This window comes from Drosophila nasuta, chromosome 2L (assembly GCF_023558535.2).
Source record: "Drosophila nasuta strain 15112-1781.00 chromosome 2L, ASM2355853v1, whole genome shotgun sequence".
Classification (NCBI taxonomy): Eukaryota; Metazoa; Arthropoda; class Insecta; order Diptera; family Drosophilidae; genus Drosophila; species Drosophila nasuta.
In genome coordinates, this window is record NC_083455.1 from 18,342,063 (window position 1) to 18,363,505 (window position 21,443).

At 35.9% G+C, this 21,443-nt stretch overlaps 1 protein-coding gene across 4 annotated transcripts; it reads left to right on the plus strand.

Annotated features, from left to right (window-relative positions):
- Nucleotides 1–230: 230 nt before the first annotated feature.
- Nucleotides 231–19,849, plus strand: LOC132798595 (T-box protein H15). 4 transcript variants are annotated; one of them, XM_060810516.1, is made up of 7 exons: nt 231–458; nt 792–1,318; nt 4,474–4,997; nt 5,117–5,250; nt 14,456–14,741; nt 16,537–16,781; nt 18,435–19,849. In XM_060810516.1, exons 2-7 carry the CDS (start codon nt 973–975, stop codon nt 19,036–19,038), a joined length of 2,139 nt encoding a protein of 712 aa, XP_060666499.1. In that variant the 5' UTR covers nt 231–458; nt 792–972; the 3' UTR covers nt 19,039–19,849. The 4 variants fall into 4 exon arrangements, with proteins under 4 accessions (XP_060666499.1, XP_060666500.1, XP_060666498.1 ...); XM_060810517.1 differs by having other exon boundaries at nt 231–414; XM_060810515.1 differs by having other exon boundaries at nt 231–1,318.
- Nucleotides 19,850–21,443: the final 1,594 nt, after the last annotated feature.

Genomic DNA, 21,443 nt, shown 5'->3' on the forward strand with positions numbered 1-21,443 from the left:
AGCAGCATATGGCTATTGCCTGCTCGCTCGCACGCTCATTGCTCATCGTTATCGCTGCTGTTGTTGTTGTTGGCTGCGCTGTCTGTTTGTCTCTTGCGGTTAACCGCTTTACGTTGCGTGTGAAGCTTACGTGAGAGCAGCAGAAGCGGCAGCAGCTGAAGCTGAAGCAGCGAACAGTGCTGGGTGCAAAACTTTTGGCGCTTTCGGGCTGCGTAAAGTTTGGACCTCAGTGCTGTCAGGTATTTTGCGCTAACCGCGCAGAGCCGGACAAATAGGCACAACAGAATAGAAGCACACACACACACACGCAAAGCAATAACGCAACGTCACACACACATACACAAAAAAAAGTGCCTTAGACTCGTTAGTCCGTTAAGTTGTTTGTCGTAACGTCAGCGTCGGCGTCGCCGTCACGTAAGCGTATTTTTAGCGTTACGTGGTGTTGAAAACTTTGTGCCGTAAGATCGTCAGCTGTGCGCATCACAGGCAGAGGGGTTTTGTTTTTGTAGAGCGGTGGTTACCGAGGGGGTGATAGGTCGACACGGTGGAGCAAGAGAAGGAGAGGGAGAAGGCACACTCGCACTTCGGCGCTTGTTGCGAATGCGTTTACATGGCAAAAAGCAAATCGCAGCCGCCACAAATTCATTCAATGGTCAGCTGTGCGACTGTAAAGCGGTTTTCTCGGCAAAGCGCAAAACGCAAAAATATCGCACACATTCTCGCACACACACACACACACATACGCGTATTTTCGGCGGTCGCGTAAATAAAACTTTTGTCGTAAATTGCAGCAAAGATTCGGGAGTGTAACAACAATAGCAACGACAACAAAACAATGTGTTATTAATAAAACAATTTGTAATCAAGAAACGACAAAGAAACTAACACAAAGAAAAAAAGGAAATTCTGTTTTGTATTTGAGTTTGAAAATTGCGGAGCATATATTGTAAACGAAGTAAACGCAGCTTTAAAATGCTTTTAAGCAATCAACCGGCAAACACAAAGCCACAGCAGCCGTCGCCGACACCGCCACAAAGCTTCAAATCGAAGCTGCAGCAACAAATCGCCACAGCAGCAGCTGCCGCTAACGCCGTAACAGCCGCAACGGCAACAACAAATATTGCCAACGGTCACAGCAACATTCACAGCAACCACAACAGCAACAACATTATCAATCATCATCATCTTCATCCCCATCATCATCAGCTTCACCATCATCAGCATAATATTTCCTTTGCCACGGATTTCTCAATTGCCGCGATTATGGCGCGCGGCGGAAACGCCTCAAGCAGCCGCGAGCCATCCGAAAGGAGTTTGAGTGAGTAGCAAAAGTAATTGAGAATCGTACTCGTATTTGTTCCCTGCCCTCTCTCTTCAACGTTCGCTTATTTGTAATATATTTAGAACAAACACATATAACGAGACTATGATGGCATTTAAATAGCTCTATTTCATATTGAGAGCAGTTGGATTTAATAATCAATGGGCTTATGATCATCGAAAGAATTGAAATAGCAAAAATATTTGGGGAGTTATAGTAAAACCCACGAAATTAGATTTCTGAATACTTTATAGGAAAGGTTTAAAGGATTAAAAGCTAATAAATTTTTGAAAAATAAGATAAAATAAAATTGTAATGTTATAATCTAAAACAGATCATTGAAAGAATTGTATTAGGAAAATATTTGAAGAGTCATAGTAACACCCACGACATGAAAAGTTAAGAATACTTTACAGGAAAAGTATAAAGATTAAAAACTAAAATATTTCTGAAAATCAAATAATAAGCTCATAATCTAAAACAGATATTTAGGATAAATGGTACATAATAAAACTAAAACCACTTAAACTATTTCATAATATTCTGTTGACAGAATATAAATCATTTTGCAAACATATGATTTATGGACCAAAGAAAATTCTGTCATTTCCTGTCAAACGCTTTTCGCTTAAATTAAAATGTAGTAAAACATTAGGGATTTTTTCATTCTTTCATTACTAAATTAATTATATTATACAAATCTATATCTATGTACCAAATACTTCAAAAATTTAATACTAAAACTAAATTTTTATGAAATTTATGACATAAATTTATATTAATACCAACAGTAAAAAGAAATATTTTAGCCGAAAGATAATGTTTAATGTTAATATATCAATTTATTTATTGCCTACCGAAAATAAATAATATTCAATAATCCACCATAATAATATTTTATTTCTACAATTTACCGGTCTACGCGTATAAATTTATCAACTCTTTCGTTCAACTTTATAGTCATAATCTCCTCTTAAAAAGTCAACAAACCTTTCTTTCAATATTCAATCAGTTGCCTCACTTTATAGATCTCCACACTCAGTTTTGTAAAACGAAAATCTATCCAATAATAACTGCAAATGTAAGCAAAAAATGTTTTTATGCCCCGAGTTTGGTTTCCCTTACTTAACTTCTTAGAATTCAAATTTGCGAGCTGCTTCATCAGCTAGTTTTTGACGTATTTATAGCTAATTCCAGTTCATTAATCGCACAGGTGTGAAGTTTTATTTCCTGCTTTGCATTTTGAGTACCGGAATTTATAGGTATCAAAATTCACTGAACCAAGTTTTATTGTCTAAGCCAAGCAGAAGTCAAGTATTGTGTAGCGAAAATCTTTAATTAATATTAAAAAGAATTTAGTAAGCCAATAAACTTAGACAATTTACAAATTAATACAGAAATTCCAGCCAATGGAATATAATGCCGTTGCGTTTTATAAAACTCATTCAACATCTTTAAGCTAAGCCCATTGATTCGTATTCATCGATTCACATCTTAACGAAGGAGTTCAACTTTGCTTTATTATTGAAATTTAGATAAATAATATAGTTCAAGTGTGTAGGTGCTTTTGACAGTTTTACAACCAGCAATTAATTTGCAAACACTTTTATGCCTGTCATAAAAAGTTCTTTGATTGATTTCAATATGAAATGGGATTGGTCATTTTATTATTATTGCTAGCTTATGTTATAATCGCCCATATAATATGAAGAAGTATGAAGTATTCAAACAAATTATTTCCAAACACAGCGATTATGTTAAAGTCAACAAAACTTCGACGTAGGGTTTGGATAAATTAGCATTATTAAATACATTACAGATGCCCTTTGATATTTTAGAATTTACCCTACAAATCAGTTTTTATTCAACGTAGAAAATAATCATCAGAAATATTTTTGAAATTCTCATATAGTTCATATTAAATTAGAAATATTTCTAAAATTTCGATGTCAATTAGAAATTCAAATTCCGATGTGGGATAGACTAAACTGACAATTAAGACAACTAAGTTGACTGATCGAAAAATAGTAAAATTATCAAGAAATTAGTTTTAGTTACTTACATATTTTAAATTCCATTTGATATGTGTAAGAGACAAACAAATTTACCATTAATAAATTGTTTTTAATATTAACACATTTAAAAATATTATTTCTTTGGCATTTCCGTCGATACATTTATAAAGATAAACATTTATTCTCATATATTCTAAAAAGATTTTGCATAAAATAAAAAGTTTAGAAGTTTCAGAGAAAAAGCCCTTAAAATAATTTTTATAAATTGCTTTAATTAATGAACATTTTTTTATTTTATTATACTGCTAATTATATTTCATATAATTTTTAACTCAGAAGTCAATATATAATATAAAAAGTATTTTTCAATTTAATGAATTTACTTTGATTTATTCAATCAACGTCTCCAGTAAATTGTTCAATATATATTTGTTTGTTAATTTATGTGACTTAATAGCTAGCATAATTATCTAATGCTGCCGCTTTACGCTTGCCACCATATGTTGCACGGTTGCAGGTGTTGGTTGTTGTTGTTTTTTGCGTGTAATATGTGTCCATAAATTGCATATTGATGACAATGCAACGTTGATGACTTGATAATTGCGGCAAATGCGCGAGCAATAAAATAATCAAAGTCTATTCGAATGAACGGGGCGTGGCTCTCAGTCGCTGTCTCTGTCACGCACACACAAACACACACACGTGCAGAGGGAGTGAGAAAGAGAGGGCAACAGACACACATTAAGATAGACATCTACAGCTACATGCACAACTATTTAGATGCCATAATTGGCTGCAGTTGGCACCGCCAGCTCAACACAACGTCACTCCCTCTCCTCACCCTCCTCTTTTCACCCCTTTTGTCAATTGCAATTCAACGAAAAACAATGAAAATTCAACAGCAACAACAACAACAAGTCGAATGACAACGCGCACAAATTAACATATGAAATTGCATTTGGGGGCAAATAATTGAATTTGGCGTATCTATATATGTATCTGCAAATGTATCTGTATCGGTATCTGTATATGTATCTGTGAAATGCATCTGTGCGTCATCGTCAGCATGCAACACGTTGTTGCATGCCATTTGATGACTCTCTTTAATTCTCTCGTTCTCTTTCTCCTGCTTTGCAGGTCCGTTGTCTGTGGAGCGCTATTCAACGCAGGATGCAGACGATGATGTTGACGTTGATGTGGTCGACTGCAGTGACTCGGAAACGCCAACGCCAACGGCAGCGGCAACAGCAGCCGCAGCAGCGACGGCAGCAGCAGCGGCGGCGGCAGCGGCAGCAGCTCAGCACCATGCACGTCATGCATTGCGTGTTGCACAACAGCAGCAGCAACAACAACAACAACAGCAGAGGCAACAGCAACAGACACATCCCCATCAACATGCAACGCCAAACAAGCAACGCCAACAACACAATCAACAACACAACAACAACAACAGCAACAGCAACAGTAACAACAGCAATCACAACAGCAAATCGAGCAGCCATCGAGGGCGTGTTGCGGCCACACCAAGTGCAGCCGGAGCTGGAGTCGGAGCTGGAGCTGGAGCTAACAGCACGCCCTCTCCGCCCCCCAGCGAGCTGCACGCTGAAGACGAGCGCCTGTCGCCTGAGGAGCCTGCGCAGGTAACGAAACGCCACAACAAAGTTAGCACAAATCCAATTCGCGTTTATTTGCCTCTTCTCTCCTTGTCACACATCACAACTAAGTTTCGTCTTTCTCTCTCTGTCTCTTTCTGTTCTCGTCTCAATCTATCTGCTTACAGCTGCCCACGCCCAAAATTCTGGGTTCGTGCAATTGCGATGATCTCATGCCCGTGCAATGCCATCTGGAGACAAAGGAGCTGTGGGATAAGTTCCATGAGCTGGGCACCGAAATGATCATCACCAAGACGGGCAGGTGAGTTCACCTTAAGACTATACTTTTTTCTTTACTCCTCTTCTCTGCTTTGAGATGCGTATCAGGTGTAGCTTATGTCAGGTGTCAGGGCAATCCCTTGATGTGTGACGAGATTTCAAACTGTCTGCCAGCGATACATTTATACAAATGGAGCATTTAGGCAGAGATAAACCTTTTGGGGCTTGTTAAGCTCTTTCTTGGGAGAAAACGGGAAGAAAGGGTTAATTAAGGTTTCTTTTATAAATGAAGAAAATTTTTAATAGTCACTCTAATAGATATGTTTACTCTTTAATAAAGTTTTGAATAGATAATATTTTATATACAAATAGAGCATATAAACAGAGAGAAACCTTTTGTGGCATGCCTTTCTTTGAAGAAAGAAGGAGATAGGGTCTATTAAAGTTTTGGTTAAAAAAACAGAAGAACAAATGTAAAAGTCACTCTAATATAGATATGTTTACCCTTAAATGAAGTTCTAGCCGATACATTAAAAAAATATAAAAATAGTTGAAATAGTATCTTCTTTTAAGGGTAATTTCGCTGTAGGAATCATGTAGTATTATTTTGTTTTAAGATTCAAACTTTTTTCAAAATGGATATTAAATTTTTAAACTGAATTTTGCATTGTGAATCACTCTCACCAAAAATATAACTAATTCTTTCACACTAGATTCATAAATAAACTAAATGCATAGATACATAGATTTTCTTTTGCTAAGTCTAGATAAATAGATTTTGCTTTCTCTTTAAACTTCAACATTCGTAAATATGCCTTTTTTTTAATAAAATGTGTTTAAACACGAAATAAAATAAGTAATAATATTATATTTAACGGGCTCGCCTCTAAGAAAAAAGAAATAGTAAATAATATATATCACTCTGAAATTTAATTTCTTTCCTCTGAAGAGCTTTTTATTTTTCACTTAGAATTTTAATGAATTCCTAATCCATTGTCTCGACTCATTTTCATTCTATAATTTGAAAAATTTCTCTAAAAAAAGTACATTATTTTCCTCTTCCAATAGAATTTTCAATCCATTGGTTCACTCTGAACATTCCTCTGAAATTTTACGACTTTTCTCTTCAAATTCCAAGCATTTGAACTGCCGTTTCTCATCATTTTTTTGCATTCAAGTCATTTAATTCACACAGTTTTGCAAATGGCAATTTGCCTGTAATAACAATTAGACGCCATGGGGGCGCATGCCACATGCCGCATGCCGCTTGTGGCAGCCGGCGATTCCATGTTGGCCGCCCCATCAATCGCCACTAATCAGATACTTAAATTATCATTGTGAAGCACATGTGCAAAACATGAACAATCAATAAAAAACTTGAATACTCCGCCTTTCACTCACATTCACCATTCACATTCACATTCACGACGTTTTGCCCGCCCCAAAAATAAAAAACTTAACTGCAAAATATCAGCAAGTTTTCGGTTAGTTTCTCATTACGACTGCCGGCTGCCACAAAACTCCTGCCCTACTCCTTCTGCTTCAGCTGCTGTCTGAATGAGGCCCCACAAACAAAAAACAATTGATTGACAAGGCATCGAAATAATGTGCCGTCGATTTTCGATTTTCGATTAGCAAGCGGCAAACCCCCCAAAACAAAATAAAGAGAGCAGACCGACGACGACGACCCGAAAGCCAGCCAAACTGGCGGCTGTTTCTTGTCAGCTGTTTAAAAGCTAACCCAGCACACACACGCACACACATACACAACACTCACACACACGCACAGCGAGTGCTTAAACGACTTTTCATTCGCAACTCAACAAAGTCGACTTCAAAAATTATTGCTTTGACGATTTTCGTGCGAATGTTGTGTAAAATGCGAAATGCGAATGAATACAACCAAAACACAAGTGAGAAATTACACAAAGTAATCTAATGATAGCCACAATATACCCTGTAATGAAATGTTCTATTCCTATGTATATCATTTGAAAGTGATCATTTTTTTTAATTAAAAGTTGCTTAAAATAATTCTTTTATATTTTAAATATATAAATATTTTATTCGAATTCATTTTACTTAAAAATGAATCTCTCTTAAGAGGATGTAAATTTGTATGCCAATATTAAAGTACGGACTAATTTGACTTCTTCTAATTAAACACCAATAAAAATGATGTGAGGAAAAATATAATAATAATAATTTTCTCAAGGGAAAAACATATTTATAAAAATCCCATATTATGAAAACTGAAAATTTAATTAATAAAATTTTGTGAAGTCTTTTTTTATACTGAACTATACAAAATATTGAAATAATTAACTTTTGTTTAATAAAAAGTATTTCAAATAATTTATATGCTAAAATATTTTGCGAATTTTCAACTTTAGATTGAATCACAACCAAATTTAACAATATTTTTTTTATTTTAAGTTAGACTTATAGACTTTTTTATATGAAGAAGACTCTATTAGGTTTGTTTTGAATTCAAAATGAGTAGATCGTATATTTTAGATTCAGTTGTTCACCTCCATACTTCTATACTACATGTTAATAGATTGTAATGGGACTTTAGTTTGCTTTCATTTACTGGCAGCATACCTTTTTTGTAACTCATCTTTGATTTACAGGGTACAAATGAGCGAAACATGCATGAAACATAAATTTCAGCATAGTTGTTATTGTTTTCCTGCTGCTGTTGTGTCTCAAAGTTCTTATGTTGATGACATGCGAAATGCGCATTAGTCGAGTTTGACTGCCAGGCTAGCTGGTAGTTAGGAACTCTGAATACTCGTTCTTATTCTGTTTTTTTGTGCTTGGCAACTTTTGTTTGTTTGTTTGGCTTTCAGATGTGTGTGTGTGTGCTGTTAACCCTTTATTTGAGCTACCTTGCTCCATAATCCCCGGCCCCGGGGCTCAGCTCAACGCGCATTTGCGACACATTAACAAATTTACTCCTTTCGCTGGGTTTTCTTTGACGTCCTGTCGCCCTGACATCCTGACTGTGCCACAGAGAGTATAAATTGCAATGTAATAGCTGCCGATTGTCGCGCTAACAACACATTTGCATGTCCTTTGAGTTTAGCTTTAGCTTTAGTTCTGTTCTGTTTTTGTGCTGTTCTGTTTCATTTGCTCTCTGTTATTTTGTTATTCGAATGTGCGCCTGGCTTCTGTTTTTGTTGTGCCCTGTAATTAGCTCAGAGAACAGCGTTTGCTGGTCGATGTCGATGCCCCCAGTCTTACTATATTTATTTACATTTGTGCGGGTCGGCAAATGCGAGCACAAATGCAAAGCAAACTTGTAACCCTTTTTGTGCCTGATACCTGATACACATCTACCTATGTCAGCACATCGTTTGGCCGTCGGACGGAGGACGGACGACGGACTCTTGGCGGCTAATCGTAGTCGATGTCAATTGCAGGTTCTGTTCGTTGACTGATACCTTTTTAAATTGCTCAAATGCACATAGTTTTGTACTTTATATACGACGTTGTTAGCTTACATGACGGTTGATTAAGTTCAAAAGTCAAAGAGTATCTTTGTATTTTAGTTTGTGACTATATTTTGCTAATATAACATAGTTTGTTAATGAAATAGAGAATATTACTAGAGAGAAAACATTTTAAAACCTTGAATAAATAATATTATTTAACAGGAAGAAAGAAACATTCGAAAGTGCATTACTGTGAGATAATCACTACAGTATTTACTTTAAAATATACCAAATTAATCTACCACAACAATACTAAAAAAAATACCAACGGCTATAAATGGTATATTGGTATTATACTAATTCATTCAAAATATACCATAGAGTACAACATATACCAGATTGTCAGCCAAAGATACTAAGTAGGCGTTTTATCCCAAATAAAAGAATTTCTTAAATAACTTTAATATTTTGTTTCTCATTACAACCAAACATCACGACTCGATTATGATATTATGTTATGAAAAATATAACAATTAATGCATTTCAAATTTAAGAGTTCAAATAAGTAATATAATTAGAACTCAAGAAAGGTAGAAATTATTACTACTCTTCTGTAACTACATTAAAAAGAATACTAGCAATTTATTGAAATCAATGTATTGACTTCATAGCGCAAGCGATTAATGAATAAAAGTCAATTTTATTTCAGATTCTGATTGAGTCATTATGAAAGATTATTTTATGAAAGAAAGAAACATTTAATGAATATATTACAAATTTATAAAGATAAATAGATGCTTGGCAAAAATGCGTAACAGGCATTTCCAACATAAAATATAATACCAAAAAAACAGAATTATTTCAGGCGCAAATTCATTGTCAACAGAAAGTTTTAGCTCCATTAGCAAAAGCAATTCCCTCCTCTAGCAGACTATTAAAAGGAATTGTTAACGCCTTTTGCCCCGTAATTCACAACAATTTGGCAACATTTTTGTTGCAAGTGGCGTGAATCCGTGGCGAATGTTGCCAAAACATGCAAATGCGCATGCGTAGCTCACATCAACAGCAGAAAGAGATAGAGAGAAATGAAAACATTGAAATACAGAGAACACCAAATTTATGATTTATGGTCAAAAAGAAAACAAAGCAAAACACACACAAAAAAACAAAGGCAAAAGGATCGAAATGTGGCCGTTACCTGTTGCCAGTTGCGAGATTGTTGTTCGGTTGTTGTCGATGCTGTTGTTGCGGTCATTGAGATAAAATATCACGTGGTTTTTGTGATTTTGTGATTTTGTCACGCTGTCAGCGGTTTTCGTTGGCGGTTGCAATGTGTGTGGAATGAAGTCACAGGCGGCTCTAATTGTCCTGCCAACATCAGCAGGCGGCAATTGACATCTTACCCGATACCCGCTACCCGCAAAGAGTGGAAGGGGGGATAGAAGAGTGGAAGATGGAAAGTCAATAGCATCGATATCCTAGCGGGCAGTCAGTCAAAATCTTTCTCATGTTTTGTCAATATTTTAGCGACAACAAACTCTTCACGCATTTTAGCCAATTGTCTCTTAGGGTTAGCTTGCAACTTCTCAAAAAGACAGTAGCTCACTCTCAACACTCAAAAAGGCGCGTAACAATTGCAATTTTCATGCTTCCAAGACACGGACAGCAACAGGGAACAACAACAACAACATCAGCTGAAGCCAACAGAAAATTTATTAATTTCCACCAATTCTTGGACAACTTCATTAATATTTCATTCAGTGTGTTTGTGTGTGTGCTGCGGTGGGGCAGCTGAATTGTGTGGCCAGCACATTTATCATTCGAAAGGCAACAATGAAACAAGTTAATCCCCTACAGAAAGGTGCAGGATCAGCGACCATTAAAAGTAGTCCACAACCTTAGGCGCAGCCCCAGCACATACACACAGCAAAATTAATGAGTTTGTTTGTTAGAGAAAATGCTTAGAATATTTATAGGAAATATACAAATATAAAATGTACACTTAATATTAAGAGAAATTCATGAATTTTATGTTAGAGAATTTTCTTAGACCTTTTGAAAATATATTTTTCTAATATAAACTAAGTTTCGTATAATTCATACTTACTTTTATTGTTTTAAAAATATATAAATATAAATGAATATATTCATTTAACCAATCTTTTGATTCACCCTCAAGTAAGAAATGTATTTGATAATAGTAAAGAATATAAAAATGCCATAAAAAATATTAGTAAATTGAAATACCAAATAATAAAGATTCGAAATTTTACATGGCAAGTTTAAAATATAAATTTAGTTCCATTTTTTATATTGTAAAAAAATACAAGGAGAAATTATTAAAGATTAAAGACAAATGTTACATACTATTCTTAGAGCTTTGGAAAAAATATTTTTATAATTTGTATATGAAAAGTAGTCATGTTTTTACCTTTTACGGTATAACAAAAATGTGTACAACATTTACTTAAGTTATTGAATTATTTATTTTCTTTATCACCAAGTCAAAAATATATGTATAAACAAATATGAAAGTATATACAAATTCTAAATAATTAATATAAGAACTTTCATTTCATTTCTTATATTTTTAATATTTTAAAAATGTTGTTAAGGAATATTATAGTTTGGCCCCTATATTTTCTTGTTGTGCACCATCAAATTATGAATTAATTAAATAATAAAGACTAGAGTGAGCTGAAAGAGTGCGACAAGCAGCTGAAGACTTTGTGTTGTTGTCGCAGTAAAATTTCGAATTGGAGCCGGCGGCAGAATGAAATGAGAATGAGCTGCGCTTCATATATTTTTACAAGCAACGATAAGATCGCTGAGTTTTAGTTCTGCTAGAGCAGCAATCAAAAGAGGGTTGCTTAAAGTTAAAGTCTACCCCAAAAAAACAGAAGAGAAGAAAAAAAAAGGGAACTAGAATTAGCATTTAGTTGCATTTATTAACTCACCAAGCTGGCAGGCTTAATTTGCTGGAACTAAGGTGTTGATAATGAAATGCGAAGAGAACTACAAAACTAGTTTGGGTTGCAATCAAGGCGGAAGTGGCGGATAAGTTAAGGCAACTCATATGGCCCCCGAGGCGAGAGGCAAACTAAAAGTAAAACTAGCCGCAACTCTAATTGGGCGTGGCAACAAAGTTAATTGAAAGTCCGAGCGAAGTGCAGAGCTCAACCCTCGGTTTGGCAAATGGTGTGTAAACTTCATAATTGTAACCTTTGGCACCTTTTCGAGCTCGCCGCACCGCAGTCGAAATGAGTGAAAGCCATTTCCCTAATTTTCCCATAAACAAATACATAAAATCCACACTTAGACGCATAGCAAAAATAACCAAAAAAGCAAACGACGAAAATATACCAAAAATGGTAACAAAATTGTGCCACGCCTCCCACAACCGCCCCCCTGCTGAGTGGCGTTCGGGAGGGCGTTATTGTGGGCATGGCCCGAGGGCAGCACGTTGTGCTGAGTTTGCCTCATAAAAATGTATGTAAATGTTTGGAATATGATTTACGACATTTCCGCTGGCAGCGCGAAAAACTGCCAAATGGGGCGAGAGAGAAAGAGCAATGGGCGTGGCAGTTAACTGGGGAAGCGTTTTCACACATTTATGGACACATTAGCAAGCTATCAAAAGTGTTAGAAACATTTTTTTCTTAGCTGGACGCTGCGCTCAAAGAATGTATTCTATAGATTATTTCTTTGTGTTGCCAGAGTTGCCAACGTCATGCGCCAGTGCAACTCTGAGATGGCAGCTGTGCGATAAGAGTACAACGATAAATGTCGGCAACAATGGTGCTAATTGTGGCATGCAACACACAGAACAACAACACACAGAATGCGACGCGCTTCGTTGACAGTTATTACTTTGGCAAATATACGAGTGCGTTGGCAACCCTATTATGTGTACTTCCATGGCGACCAAGTGCACTAAACACGCCCACATTCATTCACATCGAGTACTCGTTCTGCTTGTGGGCGCAGCTCCAATTGAGTGCCTCAAGTAACGGATGAGGCACAAACTGAAATCATGTTTCGTATTTACTTAGTACAACGCTCTTGTCTCTTGCATATCTCTGTGCTAGACATGACATTTGTTGCCGCCACCAAGCACTCACTATAAGTGCAAATTATTATCAATTATCCATTATTATTACAATTATTGCAATCTTGGGCTGTGATTTATGGCTTGACAATCACGATTTATGCAGAGAAAATGCTGCAAATTATGTACGGAACATTTAATAAGTGAATCATGCCCGAAATATGGAAATTTATTCAAGTGAATATGTATTTCTCTATTGATTTATTACTGTATCTAATGAATATATCGACATAAAGAAATTTTAATAAAAATATGATTATTTAACATATTATATTATATTATATTTCCTTGTGAACTTTATATATGTAACTTTTTAAAGTCACCTGCTAAGTTGCTTTGGACTTGGTTTAAGTTGCTTTAGTTGACAATCTGGTATATTTTTAGCTATGTGGTATATTTTAAAAGTAATGGTATATAGAGATATATGGTATATTTTAAATATTTTATGGTAAATAGATAGTATATGGTATATTTCGTAATCTATGGCATATTTTAATCTTAATAGTATATCGATATACCAAAGTTTTCCTTCAAAATATTTTTGTATTTTCTTGATACATTAATTTGGTATATTCTACGAATAATATTTAAATGTTATGTTTTTTTTTTTTTGAAAATGGGCAACAGTTTTTATTATTTGTATATTACAATCATTATTTCTTTATTGCAATAATGTGAAAAATATGTTAATTATGTGAAAATCATATATGTATTTCCCTATGACTATTAAAGAATACTTTTCTCTAACAGAGTTAATATTTAATGTCAATTTAATACTGTTACACAATCCTGCGCTTAAATATTCGATTAATTTTTCTATGTATCAAATGCTGCAAATTATGTACGAAACATTTAATAAGTGAATCATGCCCGAAATATGGAAATTTATTCAAGTGAATATGTATTTCTCTATTAATTTATTACTCTAACAGATAAATATATCGACGAAAAGAAATATAAATAAACTATGATTATTTAACATATTATATTATGTTATATTTTCTTGTGAACTTCATATAAATATTTTATAAATATGTATATTTTTTCTATTTTAGTCCATATCCCCAACGGATTTAAGCGTCAATTTGTTGAAATCCTTTTCCATTTTCCCTTTTATGTAACTCCATTATAATTCCTGTCTTGATTTGGCCTCTCAGTACAGTTAATTAGTGGATGATTATGACAAATGTTGCAACATTCATTTACAACTCAACTAAACGCAATAACACAACAAAATGTGTGAGTGTTTCGGTGTGTGTTGGTGTGTGCTTTATATACGGATATAAAAATGAAACCAGAAGACAAATGACACAAACTGGGCTGGGTCATTAGCGTCATTTACACTTTGCTGGCCACAACACAGCAACAACTGGCAACTAAAAAGCAAGTTATTTTGTTGTTGTTGTTGCGGTTTCAGGTGGGGTCAGGCAGGCAGAGTCGAAGCGAAGTCGAAGTCGCCTTCGTTGCGGAAATGTGTCAAAAACGTGCTAAAAGTCATAAAATTAAATATGCGTCTTATTTACATACACATACACACACTCTCACAGCTCTAAGCCCAACAATAAAAAAATATAAAAGCTAGCGCACGATTTGTATTTTGTTTTTTGGGGAGGGAATTTTCTTTTTTCCTCTCTATGCGTTTATGTTGTTTTATAGATTCCATGTTAATGTAACGCCAACATTTCCTCTTGGTCTACTTTCAGGCGCATGTTCCCCACGGTGCGTGTTAGTTTCTCGGGCCCATTGCGCCAGATACAACCACCGGATCGTTATGCCGTTCTGCTGGACATTGTGCCGTTGGATTCGAGACGCTATCGCTATGCGTATCATCGCAGCTCATGGCTGGTGGCGGGCAAAGCGGATCCACCGCCGCCCGCTCGCATTTATGCACATCCCGATAGTCCCATAAGCCCAGAGGCGTTGCGCAAACAAGTCGTCTCCTTTGAGAAGGTGAAGTTGACAAACAACGAAATGGATAAGAGCGGACAGGTGAGTTCGATTCTCTCCCACACACACATTCCCACCTTCCTTCTCTCTCTCTCTCTCACACTCTCGCTCTCTCTCTTTGTCAAATGGGTCACAAAGGCTGACAGCAGTGCAGGACATTGACACGAGTTTGAGCCTGCCTCAAAACTAAATCGATAGGCAATATATCTGAACACAACTTTAGCTTGAAATCGAAAAAAAGCTAGTAAAAAATAAATTTAATTCTTGATAGCAAGAAAAGAATTTTGATAAATTTATAGCTAGAATGAATTAATAATCAAAAGAATTCAATTATCAACCCGAAAAGTTGTGTAATTAGTATTGGCATTAAAATGCTTTAAAATTGTATTACATTCATCTAGTAAATACGATATGAATATCTCATATCGAAGAAGACAGACTGTATAAAATGTAGTAATTATTCCAATAAACATAGTAGTCAACTAACAATAAAGCTTTCAAAGCAAATTAGATTGAAAGCTTTGTATACGTAATAGTGCGATCTAATATAAATGAAATTTCAAACTTTAGACGTATATAAATACATATACATACATATAAAGAATTTGAAAAATATTTATGCACAATATTGTAGTTATTCATACATGCTAATTATGTAAATTATTTAAAGAATAGAAGAATAGAGTTCAATATTTTCCGAGTTCAGTGTTTCCAAGATAAATCTAATACATCTATTGATTAACTTTAGAGTTTTTGTCATCAAATTTTATATTAAAATATGATTATTGGAATATTAAATAGTATTGGGGACATTAAATTCAATATTTTCTGTATTTCATGATGACAAGTAAATAAACTAGATTATATTAAAATATTCATAATATTAATAACAAATTCTATATTTGCTGTATTTCGTGATATACATTAATAGAAATTTATTTTTTAGCTTAACTTTTTTAGCTGTGGGATATTTGTGTTATTTAATTAAGCTTCATATTTCTTTAAAAGCTCAAAATGTGGAACTTAAATAAATGAAGCAATTCATATTGATTAATTATATCAAAAGTTTAATAAACTAACCCAAGCACTGAGCATTCTTCTGCGCTTCACATATGAGTCACAACTTAGTGTGTTTAGCCACCTCAGAAAACTGAGAAAATTCACGCGAGATTCGCGGTTATTATCGAGCTGAGCTGTTTCTTAAGGATGATGCTGGACGGCAAAAGAGAGAGAAAAAAACACATTTATGAATAATTTAGGCAAAAGGCAAAAGACATAAAAACCGGCAACTGGGCTGGCATTGTTTGCATGTTGACGGCAACCAGGCAGGGCAGGGTTGCCAACTATGCACACAAAGTGTGCGAAAAAGAGAGAAAGAGAGGGAGAATGAAAGAGTAAGAGAGTGAAATAACCTGTCATACAACCGGCATATGCAAATTCCAAAAAATGAATGAAAATTGTTGGCAATTTGGTGGCAGATGCAAAACGCGCGATGCGGCCAACAAACACAAGGTAATCTGCCCAGCACAGTTCTCCGTCTCAGTCTCAGTCTCAGTCTCAGTCTGTCTCCCTCTGCCTCTGTATATACCCTACCCTCTTTATGTGGCATCTCTTCGTTGGTTGCCACTGGCCATGGAAAGTGGCGACGCTCTGTTTACGAGCCAGCTACCGTTTTTATCGCAGCCATAAAGGATGCTGTTGCCCTCGGAAAAACCGTCAAAACAAACGCCGACTACTTTTTATTGTTGTACATTTTTTATAAGCAAAAAACACAGCAACAACAACAACAACAAAAAGAGTCTTATAAATATTTGTTGTTTTTATTTGTTTCTTACAGGTCGTGCTGAATTCTATGCATCGATATCAGCCACGCATTCATTTGGTGCGTTTAAGCCATGGCCAAAGCATACCCGGCAATCCCAAGGAGCTGCAGGATATGGATCATAAAACGTTCGTATTCCCGGAGACGGTATTCACAGCCGTGACGGCCTATCAGAATCAATTGATTACAAAATTGAAAATCGATTCGAATCCGTTTGCAAAAGGATTTCGCGATTCGTCGCGTCTGACTGACTTTGATAGGTGAGTACCAAGTATAAAAGACAACACAACTGAGCTTGAGTGCTCCCAACTCACTAATAAAAAAAACAGCAGCAGCAGCAGAAGTAGTTGTTGTTGTTGTAGTAGTTGACCCAGCAATTTTATGAGACTTGTTTGCTGATTTATGACCTCATTTACGAGTTGAACCTCTCGTTTGGCTTAATGCGGCTTCTTTTTTTAGTTTTGCTTAACCTTACAGTAGCTGCTCATCGAATTGCTGCTGCTGATTAGCGAAAATGTGTGAAAGTCCGCACCAAATGTCATAAATATAAAATGCAGCAAACTGTAGCAAAACTGAATGCCTTTCAATTAGTGGCACTTTAAAGTGGAGCAGCAGACAAATTCGCTGGAAATATTTATAGGAATTTGTGGGGAAAATTGAGAACATGTCGATCAGCTAGCAGAGCGAACAACTTTGAAAACTCAGTAAAGTATAAATTGAAAATAATTGAAATTTTGGTTGCGATCAGATAAAATTAGTAGAACAGAATATCTTTTGTATGGGAAAAACGATTCCTTACTAAGGATCTTAGTGGCTTTGACTATCAATCTGGTGTATTTTGAAAGTAGTAGTATATCAATATGCGGAATACAACATTTGGTATATTTTTAGTACTTTGTGATATACTAATTCGGTAGATTTTAAAATTAATACAGCACTGTTTTGCTCTGATTTCTTACTTTTTTATTTTTGTAATTATTTTTTCATTAAATTAATTAATATTATAAGGATTTTAAATAAAATTAACTTTCTTCCCAAATAGTTTATAAAAGATTCAATATATTTTATTAATTTAAATTACAGTTTCATTTGTGTCTCCATTTAAGATAAAAAACAGTTGAATTCATATTTTAAATTATTAATATTTATATCATTTTAAATGTTGGTTATTTTATTTTATGTTGCTTATTACTATTTTTTGTTTGTATCTTACATTTTAATATGCTTGTGTGTTTGCCCTTGACCCTTCTTCTATACTTATTAATTGCTCTGCTCAGCAATGACTTAATTTATGTGCGATTGTCAAATAGATACGCCTTGCAACTAGCAGTTGGCAACATGTTGCACATGCGGGTTGCACTCACAGGATACCAGTCTAAGTTTGCAATTTTTTGAGCCATTTTTTGAAGAGGTCAGCGTAGTGTCTGCTTCTCGTTTTTCTCTCTCTTGAGAAGAGGGCTGAAGAGAATGCAGCAGAAGTGTTGCAAGGCGATGGGTACGTGTACTATTAAGACAGCAACACAGCCAGCCAAACAGACAGACAGACAGTCGACGGCCAGCAGCAGCAGCAACATGGCAACAGCAACAACAGCAACAACAAGAGGCAACATTCAATGTTTTTTAGCCGGCACGGCGGCGTCTTAAGTGGCGTAAATTACAGATCGGCGCTTTTAACTTTGAAGCCGATTCGTACATGAAATGAAAACACGAAAATAATGAGTGAATGTTGTTGTTGCTGTTGTTGCTGACGTTGTTTAGTGTCGGCAATTGGCAGTTACTTTCAACGTAATTATGTTATTGCTCTTTTGCGGTGCCTCCGTGCTGCAGCAACAAGTTATTGCCTTCTCTCTCTGCTCTCCTTTACTCATTCATTCTCCTCTCTCTCTCTCTCTCTCTCTCTCGTTTGTTCTTAGGGATCCCATGGATTCATTCTTTTTCGATCAACACATGCGCGCTGCCCCATTGCGTTTCTTTCCGGATCCGCTAATGTCACAACTAACGCCACAGGAAGCCGACGCCGCCTCGCTGGCGCTGCTGGAGAAGGCGCGTCAGCATTTGCAAATGTTTGGCCGCTCGCCGTACACGGAAATGTTGCTGCCCCATCTGTATCAACGTGCCGCACCGCCAGCCCCGCCGCCGCCCTCAGCGCTCGGCGCCTTTCAGCTGGGCATGTGGCAGCAACAGTGGCCACAGTTGACCGCCGGTTTCCTTGCCAGCGCCAATCAGCAAGCGGCCTTTGCAGCCGCCGCCGCTGCCGCAGCTGGCGCAAGTCGGACGCCACCACCCACAATAGCAGGAGGAGGCGGCGGCGGCGGGGGAGGAGTTGCTCCAGGAGGAGCTGCATCAGCGCCGCCCGCGCCAGCCACGCCCACATCGTCGTGCGGTTCGGCGTCGCCGGATTTGCGGATCAAGTCGCAACTTGCGCACTATCCGCAACGCTTCAGTCCGTATCAGGTGCCACAGCATCCGCAGTCTGCCACATCGCCGGCGCCATCGACGCGCGCCGAGAGTCCCTAAGTGCTCCTAGTAGCATAAGCGACGCCACTCGAAATCTATGTGCAATGTGTTTGTAAATAACCCTCGCCTCATTCCCCACAAATACCACAAAAAGAATCCCCCTAAATAAATCCGAAATCAAATCAACCACAAAGCTGTGTAGCTAAACATGTTGCAGCAACATGTTGCCAACACATAAATTAGTAGTTCGTTTATGCGTGTGATCGCTATAGAAGTGATATGAGATTAGTTGACATTACAAAACTGCAAACAATTTGAAATGATTAAAATAAATATTATAAAAAGAATGCGCATCTGTTCACTAAATTAAGTATTAGCTAAATTGGCATTCCCAAACTAGAAAATAGATAATTTATAATATTGAAAATATAAAAAATTGTAATTTCTAATAAATAAATGTCTGTGAATCGTTTTTTTTAAATAAAGTTTTATAATTTAATTGAATGTATTTATTTCAAATTAAATTTCCAAACAAATGCAATGCAATTTCCCTGCTAATTTCCTGATCACGTAAAGCGCCACGCATAAACGAGTATAAACTTTATAAATATATGTACTTAATGTAGTTCATAGCCCTAGCCGTGTAACAGTATTAGTTAATTTAATTAGGCTTAGCTTTAGTGCAAACAATTTGCTTGTGTTTTTTATTTTATTTGTATTTTTATTTTACTTTATTATGTTGTTCAACTTGTTCCTAACTGCAAATTATTGTAAAAATTACATGCTAATTGTACACTTTGGACACGCCCCAAAAAAACTCCTCAAATCAAAACGAAATCAAAAATGCAATAAACGAAAAAACCAAAAAACGGAAAACAAAAGAAAACTATTTAAATTATGTGCAAAAATAATAATAAACAATTTATAACACAAAAAAAAAGCAAAAGTTGTTCGTTGTATCTAAAACAATTATTAATGACGATGATGATGATGACGATGACGATGATGGGAAGTCGCCGAACAAAATGCAGTTGCAGTTGCAGTTGCACGTGATGCGCAGTCGCGCGTGGCAACAACGTGGGGCAAGCAGCAAGCACTGACATTTATGCCTCGACGAATGGAAAAAAATATAATTTATAGAATTTTGTGCTCTTTATGAAAGTCTAATTAATTACAAAGGCCGTGTTTAGTGCCAGCCATCATTTCATACTCTCCTCTATCATATCATTTCCACTCTTCAGTTGGCGCAGCAAAGAAATGAAGTTGGGGAGTTGAAACATAGCTAAAGGGTTGCTCTTGTTGTTGTTGTTGTTGTTGTTGCACATGCAATCAACTATGAATTCAGATGATACAACGGAGAGAGAGAGAGAGAGAGAGAGAGGGGGAAACAGAGTTGTCGGTTGCAGTTGCAAGTTGCACGCGACATGCGTCATCAATTTCTAATGATATATGCCTTCGGCTCAGACATTTGTTATTAATTGTTAATGCTGTTCGCTACTTTAGTGCGGACATTAGTTATTAATAATGTTAATGCACTTTTTAATTAGTTGCTAAGCCCAGATAAAAGGCAATCGCAGTGGAAAGAGTTGCATGTGAAATCGGTTGAGAGAGTAGCAGCAGCTACATTAAATTAATCAAATGACGAAGACGAGCGGGATAAGGCTTGAGTATACCCTGTAAAATTGCTTAACATATTTTAGATTCAATTTCAAATTGAAATCAAGTTTCTTACTATTAAATGCAAATTATTTTCTGGACTGGCAGCTATAGAAAAAAGAATTGCAGCTACAATTAACTAATAAAATGTGGAGGAGAAGAGCATGTCAAGGCTTGAAGATAGCAAATATAACAAAGATAACAAAATAATATTTTTAGTATCAAATGCAAATAGTTTCTAGAATTGCAGCTATGAAAAAGAGCATTAAAGTAATCAAATTTGAGGGAGGTGAATATAACAAGGCTGAAAGATATCCTGTAAAGTTGTTTCAAATACATATTTGAAAATTAAATTCAAATTACAAATAAAGATCCCTATGATTACATGCAGATACTTTCTAGAATTGTAGCAATGAAAAAGGTTATTAAATATATTTAAATAATCAAATGTGAGTTGAATATGGCAAGACTTGAACATACCCTGTAAAGTTGATTATATTATATTAAAACTAAGTTTCAAATCAAGATTCCTGCAATACAAAATCAATTTAACTTAATTATTTTGCATGTTCGACAAAACTTCTTTCGTTTGCTGTTTCCGTCAAGGTTTCAATTTGTTTCAATTACATTCGAGTGTTATTTGTAATGCAATTTACAGCATATTTCAAACTCGTGCTGTCAATCACATGTAATTAAAAAGTCTCAGAGCATGTGGTAAAGTATTGCTCGCCATATTAATAACTTTATTTTTTATGCCCATAGGCCACACGAAATGTCGATGGAGAAGGAGGACAGACAGAGGCAGAGAG